We start from the raw sequence: 12,548 nt of genomic DNA, 5'->3' as shown, positions 1-12,548 counted from the left end.
TGACTCAGAGAAAAAAAAAACCCTTGCTTTTAATTAGTTGTGCAGAGCTGGCCTGATGGCATGAATCCCGTTCGTATTTGTGCAGGCCCCAGTTGTGCATTCCCCTCCTGAAAACACCGCTCATGTCAAAACTTGACTGCCGATAATACATGGACTCCCTGGCTGCAGTAGAGAGATGAAGATTGCACCAGATGCAGCTCCCAGATCAGCGTTGTGCTGCTACAAATACAGCTTCAAAAAAAAAAAAAGATTCAAAGTTTGTTTAACTCATGTCCAGGCCTGGATATATGAACTGCATACCTTAAAAACAGCTTTGCGTTTGCTTGTGTGTATGACACTAATAGTTTCCAAAGTTTACCTGTTTGTTTCCATTAATTGCTCCCTCTCAGTTTAGTGTCCAGGGTGATTGAGATCATGTGGTTATTTTCTGTGTACATGCGTGTGAAGATTTCTGCTGGAAAACAGACCCACATGGCCTGTTGGAGCCAGCAGCCCTGTTTGCTCTGTTCGTTAGGGAGTAATTATTAGCTCATGCGCATACCGCAGCACCGGAGACATTAAGTGAAATAGAAGGCCGTGTTTGTTTAGTTAATTAAGACCAACAGCTTTAAAAAAGCTTAATGCTTAATCCTATATCCACTAATGGAATTTGTAAGATTCTTAAACTGAGCAGAAACGCAGCCTAAGTTGAATGGACAGGGCAAAGTAGGTAAAGCCGCGCTTTGAGAAGGGAGGAGGCAGAGACTGGGGACGGTGCCAGGCAGTGTTGCAAGGAAGTTTATGTCTGAGGTAACTGTTTACTTAGTGTACCGATGCCGTGAGAAAACTTGTCACCTGTTTTCCTCAATGCCGCCCAGCTCGTCACATTTTGGCAGATGCTGTTTAGACGGGCTGCCAGTTAGTTCCTGCTCTGCCACTGAAACTACTTATAGAAACGTCCTAACAGAGGGTCAGTGAATGAACAGCGTTCGACTGGATGCTGATTTTTTATTTTTTTCTGAAGTGTAAAAAATCCACAATACAGTTTTATAAAGGCTTTTTTTAAACAAAACACATGTGCAAGGATAGAAACGATAAGGACAAAACTAAAATGTGCATGCAGTATAACCAACACATAAACGGTTAATTAGCACAACAGTAAACAACGTCAACAGAGGGCTGGGCTAGACCAGCAACCGTCGGGCCAACCCCGAATGAAGCTCGGCCTGCTGACTCACCCTCTGTCCTCACGGTACAGTAGTACAGTACAACGCTGGCTAAAATCCTCGAAAGGCAGGAATGAAGAAGTGTCAACTTGGATGACACAACTTCTATAGTGTCAAACCAGTTTTAATTACCAGGTGTCAAATTGCTTTTTACATTTGTTTTATTTAATACAGGCAACCAAACAAAACAGACACCTATAGAAACCTCATCGTAGAATTCAAAGGTATGAATCTAAACCAAATGTAAAAGAGGCCTTAGCCAGTGTTAAATTTTTGGTTCAAAAACTCACAATATTTGGGCAACAGAAGGAAATTGAACTGGTATTGATCTTCGTAATTACAGCATCAGCATAACTATGACTGTGTCTGTGACTGAGTCAAATATGTGAAGTTTGTAGAATATCTTCAATTGACAATTCTGTACTGGGGATCCAATGTTTACAATCTATTAACCATTTCAAATTTGGAGCCAAAACTAAAATCCTCACCAAATTATTTGTTTTTCATTCATCTTTATTCTTACATTGAAGCTGTCGAACTCCAATGACCTGAAGCGTTTTCATCGAGATCATTGCGTGACAGCTGATCTGGTTGGGTGAGGACGACCGTCTCAACAAACCTGCTCTGTTGTATCTGTACCTTGCACGGCAAGTCACAGGTGTTGGTTAACAAACAGGGTCTCTGTGAAAGATTGAAACCCTGTAACGGTTCACAACTTCTGGAGCTGATCCTCCGGAAATGTGAGACTCAATTATGCAAAGAGATATGTCTAAATGTGCTGACAGACAAAACGTCTAATCTCCAAATGCAGCAGACAAGGAGGGAACACAGCTGCTGTATCCTGTGTGACTGTCAGGAGCTGTGTCCAAAATCACTCACTACGCCATTTTTTAGTGCTGTACGAATGTTTAGTGAGAATTAATATACCCTATACAGTGGACTCAAAGTAGTGTACAACTGATGGTCAGTATGTATATACCATAATGCATTACAGTCACACATTGTGGTCATGATGCAGTCGGCATTGATCTGCAATGTTTTAATGATGCAAAAGTAATAACGTAATGTACTGTGCGGCAGAGTAGTATTTTTTTCTTTTTACCAGTAAGCTCACTATAGTCCACTATACAGACTATAGTGAGTAGGGAGTAGTGAATTAGTGAGTGATTTCGAACGAGGGCAGGATCTTATATTAAAGGGATAGTTCAACATTTTGGCAAATTGTCCCATTGCCATAATCCCTAGAGTTTTAGAAGTAGGGTTTGTTACCTGTAATTGTCGGTGCAAGCTGTTTTTGGAACGGTGGAGCAGAGCCGCGAGCTGCTCAGAGCTACACTACGGAGGCTAATGGGATTTCGGTCTCCGAGCTTAGCGGAGCTGCTGTGTACCAGCACCACGGTGGCGCTGTGTTCCTCCCTACCCGATCAGGAAAATCACATAGTGCAGTTGCAGCCAGCACGACCCCGCTCAGGCTGCAGCGGCGGCACGATTCATCCTGTTTTTCTACAACTTAAATGAGTCTACAAAACATTATTTTAAGGTTGAAAAATGACATAGTGTTGCTTTAAGAAATGAGCTCTGGACTTGACTGTCTGTAGGAGGAGGGGCGGGTTCAGCCTTTAGGTCACCTGAAGGACCTCAGAGGATCATCGCCTCTGACTGATCAGGTTTTTTTTATAATAAAGTAGATTTATCATCTTTGCAGGTATGCAGCAGAATGTCAGGGAACTAAATATTGAATATTTCAGTTCATCTAAACTCAGTCCAAAAGGGTTCTTTATGAAACAGATATATTTATCACATGTCTTTTAATCTGTGCATCATACAGACACATTGATATTGGTACTGGTATCGGTATCAACCCTTGTCCAGTGCGTTGAAAACATTCGCAAGAGTTTATATTAAATCACAGTTTGAAGAGCCGTGCAGCTTGTTCTGTGGGTTTGTATTTGTTTGTATAACCACGTCAGTGCCCGGAGAGAAAGACTGTTACATGGAGCCAGGGATGACGACACATAACCTAAAACTTTAACCTCCTGCGAACTGCCGATGTGCGGCTGGAAGTAACACGTTCCCGCAGCTTCCACCTGGCATCCCCCTCTGAGCTGGCACACTGGGCCGTTTGAAGACGCAAAGCGATGAATGAGCACGATATCCGACAGTTATCACCTCACAGGAGACTGCACGTACTTTCCCTCTCTGTCATGCACCGCATGTCTTCTCCCCGGGGAAGAGGCGGGCAAAGAACTCTTTTGAAGTCGGCCGTGTATGGAGGCACTTGACTTATTCAAAGAGCACCACTCGGATGGATACAATCAGCATCTCTGCACCTCTCCACACCGTGTCACCTGATAAAGTTTTTAATTCCCCCCTCCCTTGTGCATGGCAGAGCAGACACGTCCAACTCTCCTCTCTCTCAGGTTTCAGTCTTTTAGTAGCGGTCCAGTAACGTGTCAGCCGTGTCTGCCACAGAGCTTTCTGGTAAACCACTTCACAAAAGAGAGCTGATGTGTGGACAGTGTGGGGACATACTGCAGCGTGAGGTGTGTTTGAATGTGTGTGCGTGTGTGACAGAGGAGAGTATATACCTGAACCGGGTTGACACGCGGTGCTTTCGTGACAGTAAGTGTGCGAGGCCTATTTGTATAATCTGCGCGTGCTGACGGCCGGGAGATGTGATTGCATTCTTGTATCTCCGGCTTTGTTTATAAGTGCGTTCTCAGTGATCCCGCCGTGTGAATCCAGCCTGTGGAAATCCCTGACTATAGGGCCTCTCTGATGGTACAAAGGCCCATGGATTAAGCAGCGAGCCTGTGGCAGTGCCAGTCAGAGGAGGAGGAGGGGGCGGAGGGGTGAAGCGGGGAGGGGGGGGGGCGGGGGGGCGGGGGGGCGTAGGGTCACTTTGACCTCCACAAAGACAACTTTAATTTCAAACACGTGCCTCTGTTTGCCGCAGTCATCGTTAGTGTCGCCGTGGCAGCATTGTGCTCTGTTCCCAGTAGACGTGGAAACCCTGTGTGTGTGTGTGAACTTCAGACCTCGCTGTGGGAGCACTTGACACACGGCCACAAATCCCACCTCCCATTGCAAAGAAAAACACTATCGGCTGGTTCTGTCAGGGACTAAGTATATCAGCACACTTCACACACTCCCACACATTGTCTCACACAAATTGTCCTTGAATTCCTCAAGTTCCTCCTCCTGTTTCTGTACAAGTTTTAGCATGGAGGCCTGCCCTGGCCCTCTTTGTTTTTGAATGAGCTCTCTATGTTTGGATTTGAAGGATGAAATCAATCTGCTGTTTTCCACCAAGCAGCTGACACTTAGGCCCTTTTGTTTTTGCCCAGTAGAGTGGGGGATTTCACTGAGCCACGGTTCAAAACAAAACAAAAACGTGGACAAACCTTGTGCATTCAAGTGTTCTGTCCTTCTCTCATCTTCCACTTTGTCATGTTTGGTGCCGCCCACCTTTCCTCCTCCTCTTGATACTTCCCCTCTCTTGCCTTAGACAGTCGAGGAGAGATAGTATTTCAACTCAGAGAAGAAAGGAAAGGATTAACAGCAGCAGGCACCTGAGACTAGACACACCTCCCTACACCTTCACATCCCGTCACCTCATTCGCGCCCTCTCCTTACCTCTCCCCACCCCTACCTCCGAAGGCCTGTGACAATAGAAGCGTTGCATAACACTCAAAATAACACTCGCCATCTCCCGCATGGTACACAAAGGCTTCATCTTGAACCACTTTGGCAATTACAAATAGACTACAGAAACCCAGGATGATGTGATCCAACGTTATCATGAGTAGTTCTGTCTCTGGCGCTCGTGGGTTTACATACTTCTCAGGAGGCACTGCCAGAATTGCCACATGCTGAATAATGTTACAGCTGGCCAGTGCGAGGGAAGTGAAAATGTGTGTTGGGGTAGCCAGAATGTTGAGCAATGTGTCCCACAGCCCTCACCTGGATAATGTTCAGTCTCAGTTATGATTACTATTCCTCCGTGGTATGCTGCTCTGGTTGTTTTCCTCATCTCACTCAGGTTTATTCAGTTTAATCACATCAGCGTTTCTCTGCATGCTGCTGGAGGAATGACTAACTGGTTAGTATTTAGTAGTAATTACCCAAGATTGTAGCAAGCTGAAGTCATGATGGATGTCTTTGATTAACAAGCATTATGGGTGATTTCAAGAAAGGAAAGAGGAACTAGAGCCTCTCGTTGTATAATAATGGTTAGAAATGTGTGTTATCATTTATACTGCTATAATTCATCATGTTCAGATATGTATAATTAAAAGATGATGTTGCGTAAAGCTGCAACTGATGATGGTTTATATTGGTACATATTTGCAGATGAATTTCCTTGATTAATCCATCAATCAAGTCATTGTATCAGGTATTAAATTACCTAACAAGTATCAACAAGCTGCTCAAGCAGCATACTGATGTTCGGCAGGTAATGTTCACCATCTTTTCCCTCTTTGTTTAGCATGTTAGCATGCTAACTTTTGCTGGTATCCACAAGTTTCCGAACATCATCTATGGTCAAAACCGGAAGCCGGTTTTGCATTTCCGGTGGAATTGTACGTTTACGTTTCCATGGTTTTCAGTCATTGTCATAGTTGCGTTAAACGCATGGATCTGGCTTTTAACACGGATGTCAATTTGTGTGATATCCATTGTTAAATCCATGCATTTACCGCGACTACCGAAACCATGATGGAAACGTAAACAGAAAATTCCACCAGCGCAAAACCGGCTTACGTTTCTGACGTTCGGAAAAAGGTAGATAGACAATGGTATGGTAGAGACAGTGTTGGGAACGTTACTTTTAAAAATTAATTAGTTATAGTTACTTGTTACTTTCCCGAAAAAGTAACTAGGTTAGTTACTGTATTACTACATTATAAAACTAACTAATAACCAGGAAGTACTCCTCTGCACAGGTAGGCTCTGCGACACTTGGTTAGTTCCAGGTGATCAGCTTTTTCCGACTAGTTGATGGACTGAAAATAAAATGTTTATAACGTAGGCTATACTTTAACGAGTGTGTTATTTTGAAACAGGACTTCTTAAGTCAAGTAACAGCGCATTTTATTGTCAGTATCGTTAATGGCGTTATAACAGGGAAACAGTAACTTTTTTGATTACCGGTACTCGTTACTCGTTATTTTATAACACCATTTTTCCCATCACTGGGTATAGATGAGGCTGAATACAATGAGCAGTACCCATAGATCAAAGTACTGGACAGGGTGAAGATTTAATGACGACCGTGCAGTAGCTATGGAAAGTGGAGGTTTTTACATATTTTCCTGAGGGGGACTCGAATGCCTCTATTATCAGATTCCATGGTAATGTGTTGTTGTTTGCTTTCCCAGACAAGCCAATGACGACCTCAGTGACAAGTTTCTTTCCTTTGACTGTCTGTACAAAATGTCATGGTAATCCATCCAATGGCGTAAAAGTCAAATTTAGAGTAAAATGCTGTGGCCAAGTGTGAAGCAGCTGTGTCGTGGCTCCATCTCCTCACAGAAGTTATTTAGTTACCGGTGATGGATTTGCTCAAAGCCTTTACATCCAGACGTCTGTTTTGATTGGAAGCCAAGCAGCACAACTACAGAAAGATAGCATCTCTGCTCCTGTGATGTTGTGGAGCTCTCCACTCATCGAGCGCCAACCAGCGGCAGAACAGCCGCGCCCTGCGCTACCTTGAGAAAATAAACACTGATCTTTTTAGTTGGAGGAACACACAATTCATCTGCTGCTGTTTGCTTTGCGTAGACCATTTGGGGCGCTCCGCACTGATGTGGTTAGCACTTGTTTTTATCACTGTTCATTTTCCACACCTTCCACTGTGACGGTGGTTAGCACAAAGATTGATGTTTGTATGATGTCTCACCCAATTGCAATCCACTGAATCGTGTGGGTGAGTGTGTGATTTTGTTTTGTGTTCGTACGTTGTGTTCTAATCACAGTTTTATACGTGTCAGAATGAAACATCAATTTATCAAATCTAATCTTCATTTTTAATCACTATGTATTCATGTAGTATAATTTGTACTCTTTCACAGTTGATCACAGTTGTCGGTATGTTCTGCCTGATCACTATCCAGAGTCAGACATGGTTGAGAGTGACAACAGAGACCAGAAGCCCACTGCCAAATGTTGCACCATTGGGGAAAAAAAAAAAAATCCATTCACACATACCAGACATCTTAGAGCGCACACTTACAGTCGCAGATTCCATCTAGCATCAGCACCACCATGTCTGACTGCACTGTCAGATGACCTCTGCACACACTGATCCTTTGAATAAAAAGGTGTTTATGTCACTCGGCAGTGTTTGACAGAGTACCAGCAGGATTAAAGCAGCCTCGCGGTGAAAAGTCTTTGATCAGCCCTCTCCTCTCCTCTCCTCTCCAAACCCTCAGCGTCATGCTGACTTCCAGATCCCGAAGCCGAGATCGCTCCTTGTTTCCCCTCCACCTGTCCGCTGGCGTATTAATTAGAGGAAGAGGGAGTAAGGCGGAGCAGCTTATCTCTGCTGATGTTGTCTAATGAGGATCCTTGTTAAGGAACATTGAGTGTTGTGGTTTTTCAGCGACTTCATCGTTAGTGACCCAGAGAAAAGGCGGTGTGACTAAAAGGTGGTGCAAAATCTAACTAAAGGACTTCTGTACTTGGCCTGTTGCTGTTAATGTAAATCTTAAAGTTCATATTTAGCTTATGTCGTCTCGACTTGACTTAAATGGGTTTTTAATATTGTACTAACAGCTGAGAAAAGTAAGAGTCATTGGTGACCAAATGGTGCAATAAGAATAATGATTTCTCTTATAACTTGTCCACTGACATTGATTCTGTCTGTGCTTTAATGATGTGGCAAAAGAAGGTCAGAAGGGATCTTGTCAAACAAGGTCAGAGTTTCAAGTTGCTTGGTTAAAGAATAGTGATGAGTTTCCCTGGTGATGGGTGTCTGATCGCCTACACATGATGGTCCACTTCCTAAGGTACAAGTGCTTACTGCCTGTCCAAGCAGCCACCGCACTTGAAAATGGGACAAAAAACTGTCTGCCCTAGAAAAAGGAATAACACAGTGATGATTTAGATATAAAGATCATAGCACACTCAGTCAGACAGCCTTTCTTCAAAGCCATTCATAGTTTGGTCTTTGTAAAACACAAAAAGAGATGGAAAACATTGTACAAAGGACACAAAGACGAACGTCTGCACACCTGTAGAGCGGCTGTCTCAAGACGGTGTGTTTACTGGAGTGCTGTTGGTTTCAAAAATGTTAGATTTTTGTACAGTACACCGCACAGGTCTGTATAATGAGAAATTGCATATTAAAAATTAAATTCACTTTTAGCTGAATTTATTTTATGGAATTTATATGGAAAGTAGAACTGAAAAACATAACAACCAGCTCTGATGTCAGGAAAGTCAATAGTGTCGGCTGTTTCCGTCTTTCAAAGTGAAAGATGTGTGTTCATCCCTGTGTGGTTTAAAAACTGAAAACCAGCTTTAAAATGCAACATACATATTTTAAAACAACAAAGGCAGTTTTTATCCTTTTCTATCCTCATAACATACTTTCATTATTTACATTTATTCCCAGTTTTTCCTCTCAGACTTTGTGAGGATTTGTAAAAGCTGCAGATGATGAGTCAGACATTCTAACCTGCAGACATCAACATGTGGTCTCTGCACAGGTACGCCATCATGTGTGGGATCATGGCAGAATACGACACGGTACAGAACAAGATAAAGAATGGATACATCTTCAAGGTAAGTTGTTGTTGTTGCAGTTTTCTAGTGCACATTCTGAAACGTACTGTATTTAATGAAACGCTTGCACTATTGTATTTGTCCGTTCTTCATTCATGTAGAGAAGGCCTCTACCCTGCACTCTGACTGGAGGGTATAGGTCCTCCAATCACTCAAGCCACTCCTATAGTCTTTCAGTTGCATAAGACAGTGCGTGGAACAACAGCACGTAGCATTTTATCTTCTGTCAGCAGCTTCCACCAAACACTGTGTGTACCTGCAAAACTCTTGACAGGTGAAAGAGAGAGATAGACCGCTGGAGAGGGAAGACGTAGAAAAAAACTGAATCGCAGAGAGAGGGAGAATGGAAAAGAATGAGGGAGGGAGGGAGGGAGGGAAGGAGGGTGGGGGGATGCGTGACAACCTGGAGTGTGTGGTCTCTGCGAGATCGCGTGTGTGAGGTGTTTGTGAAATACTTGTGGGTTGGTGAAGCAGGACAGATCAGGTCAGAACAGAAGGCAGTGAAACAGCAGCCGTGTCATGAATCAACATTGAAAATCATCTTGTCTGTCTGTCTGTCTGTCTGTCTGTCTGTCTGTCTGTCTGTCTGTCTGTCTGTCTGTCTGTCTGTCTGTCTGTCTGTCTGTCTGTCTGTCTGTCTGTCTGTCTCCTTCAGGATCACCTGGATAAAGCCATCGAGCTGAAGCCACAGGACCCGCTGTCCTACTACCTGCTGGGCCGCTGGTGCTACGCTGTACGTGACCCAGTCCAAACACACAACACGTTTGTCTCTCTCTCTCCTCGCGCTGGCAGACCGGCTGACATGTTTGCTAACCCACCCACGATTTCCCCCCATTCATTCCCACTGTTTGAAATTCCCCGATTTCCATTATAATATTGAACTGTGGCAATATTTTTCTTCCTGCTCCTGTTCATGCTCTCTCAGGCGAAGTGGCAGTTGTTTTTTTATGCAACTCACGACTCTTTCTTTTACCGTCATCTTGTCTGCTAGTCTTTTAATCCCTAGTCTTTTTTATCCCTAATCTTTTCTTTTTTGTGTTTACATTTATGTTTGAGGCCATTACATTTTTAATTGGATGTTACTTTTTCGTACACAGTCTTTTAATCCCTGCCATTGTTATTGCACGTCGGTGAATTGGTGCTATTTGGATATACAGGTTTACCGATATTGAGCCATTTATCACACAACATGACAAGCTAAGTTCCTGAAAGGTATGAAGCTCACCTCACCTGTGCTGTTGGTACCAGAGAGAGAGAGAGAGAGAGCGTGTGCTACTATGCAAATCTCATTTGAGCAGTAACACCTGATATTTTCAAGGGTTGAGTTTTATGGGCTCTCTGTAGCGCATTGATGTTCAACAATGATCCACTGTTCGCATTCAGCCAGCGGTTCTGTTTGAAAGATCCCGTGATGACGCCAGAGCAACACTACACCTGCAATTAGACGTGGCTCTGATGAATGGTGTGAGTGGGGAACATTACATGTTTGACCCAGGTCTTCTTCTGGCCATTATCATCTTCTGCGAAAAAGAAAAGGTGTCAGAGGAGAAGTATCAATGTACAGAAAACTGGTGGTAATGAGAAGTGGGAGAAGCCGCAGTCTGGAAAAGTTGTTTTTATGGCTTAGAAAAAATGATACGTTACCAATCCATCAACTTTGTTTCCATTAGCTGCTGAAGCACTTTATTTTACGGTCAGTTGCTCAGAGACATAATTAGCTTAAGTATAAAACCTCCATTATAGCTGTAGATTTGGCGGCAGCATGCTTCAACAGGACCTGAGAGACTATTGTTTTGCCTTTGGAAATCCAATGCGATGTGGATGTTTTTTAGGAATCAGAAGTTGATGGTCTTTGTTATTCACAGCTGCCCATTAACATCTTGAGGAGTAAGCTGACACCACCTGAAATCTTGTTTTTGCTGACCTCCAGTGGTCTGACATGTCGGCTCACTCCAGAATCATTGGTTACGTCGCTGTTGGGTGTGGCCGCAGCTGAGAAACAAAGCACACGCGCTACATGTGCAACAGGCCTACAAGTTTCCTTCTTTTCAATCAACCTGCTGTTCATCCACTGTCAATCTCGTTGGCAGAGTTGTCTTTCAACTTCAGATGTTTGGTTGTTTTCAGGTGGCTCAGTTATCATGGCTTGAGAGGAAAGTGGCTGCCACGTTATTTGGAGAACCTCCAAGTGCTACAATTGAAGATGCACTGAAGAATTTTCTGAAGGTACTTTCCTTTTTTCTTTGTCATCCACATACACACACACACACAAAATACATACACATATATACATTAAAATTGCACAAAAAGTAAAAAGGGGTGAGACACAATGATTCGTACAAACCAGAAAACATTGTGTAAGTGTTGGTCAAATCTATATATATGTATATATAGATTTGACCATGCTTGCCATGTTTTTCTCAGGTCTTTTTTATTCTCTCGTCTCTGCTCCGGTTGCTGATTGGCTGCCACCTGACAGGTGCAGTGTGTGTGTGTGTGTGTGTGTGTGTGTGTGTGTGTGGACTGCAACAGGTGGTGCAGCTCCCACAGTGTTGCCCACACACCTGTCTGCGCTGTGGGCTTCTCTGTGTGAAGCCACCAGTTCTGCAGCTACCGATAATCTGCATTATGAGGCGTTGAGGGGAGATCTGTAAACTGGAGTTACAGAGGATAACCCGCGTTTTACAGTCTCCGACCCAAACGACATGAGTCTCTGCATGGACACTGGTCACATGCCGCAGCATCGACCACCACCCGAATGTGACGGGATGGACAGGAATGATTGACCCGGTCATGGGACTGAGACAGGAGTAAAATTCCTCTCCTGTGTCACAGTCTACTGGGACTGACTATTTTAGAAGGAGGATTTCAGTGTCAATCGATAATCTGTCAAGCACTTAATCTAGAAAAACTAGAGAAGAATCACACAAAACGAGGAACTGATAGGGGATTTGATGTGTTTATTTTCACACAGTTTGTGGTTTCCTGCGAGCTGCTCTGATTGTTTAACCTGTTACACTAAAGGTTTAATCTGTGTTCCCACATTTCAAATGTTTATATAGGAGATAACAGTGTCTTGTGTGTCTCTCATTAACTTGATATGAGGCCTGTTTTGAGTCCTGTTACAACATGCTCCAAACAAATACATCCTGTGAGTTTGCAGCAGATCCTCAGCCTGTGACCTGTGGTTATCTGTACTTGTCAATCGGGGCCCACGCAGAGGAGGAAGAGTCAATAAATTTAACCACCGACATTTTTTTTTTTTTCTTCAGGTTGAGGAGATCCAACCAGGATATTCTAAACTCAACTATGTTTTTCTAGCCAAGGTCAGTGCCAGAAACTTTATGTCACAGTTGTCTAACCTGCAAGGGACTAAACAATGACAGTGACAGACAGTTGTTGTTCTGGTTGACAGTGCTACAAAGACCTGGGACAGAGGGAAAAGGCTCGGAAGATGTATGAAGCTGCTTGTTCAATGAGCGCCGTCTCCAAAGAGGTACACTTCATCACTGCTCCTCCTTCTGTTTGGCTCATTGACTGGATGTGTGAGCAGTT

At 43.5% G+C, this 12,548-nt stretch overlaps 1 protein-coding gene across 3 annotated transcripts in view; it reads left to right on the top strand.

Moving 5' to 3' along the window:
• The window catches only part of rmdn2 (regulator of microtubule dynamics 2), a 31,336-nt gene that overhangs the window by 17,021 nt on the left and 1,767 nt on the right, over positions 1-12,548 (top strand). For all 3 annotated transcript variants that reach the window (XR_015037767.1, XM_085800516.1, XM_085800515.1), the window contains exons 6-10: positions 8,918-8,993; positions 9,649-9,726; positions 11,121-11,219; positions 12,266-12,319; positions 12,409-12,489. Coding sequence is in view for 2 of the 3 variants with exons in the window: in XM_085800516.1 (XP_085656642.1) it covers positions 8,918-8,993; positions 9,649-9,726; positions 11,121-11,219; positions 12,266-12,319; positions 12,409-12,489 (388 nt within the window). In the remaining variant the exon portion in view is untranslated. The remainder of the gene's footprint in view (positions 1-8,917; positions 8,994-9,648; positions 9,727-11,120; positions 11,220-12,265; positions 12,320-12,408; positions 12,490-12,548) is intronic.

This window comes from Trachurus japonicus, chromosome 15 (genome assembly GCF_045865225.1).
Source record: "Trachurus japonicus isolate A0001 chromosome 15, Traja_1.0".
Classification (NCBI taxonomy): Eukaryota; Metazoa; Chordata; class Actinopteri; order Carangiformes; family Carangidae; genus Trachurus; species Trachurus japonicus.
Note: the sequence above shows the minus strand (reverse complement) of the source record. Positions and strands in the feature narration are given on the sequence as shown.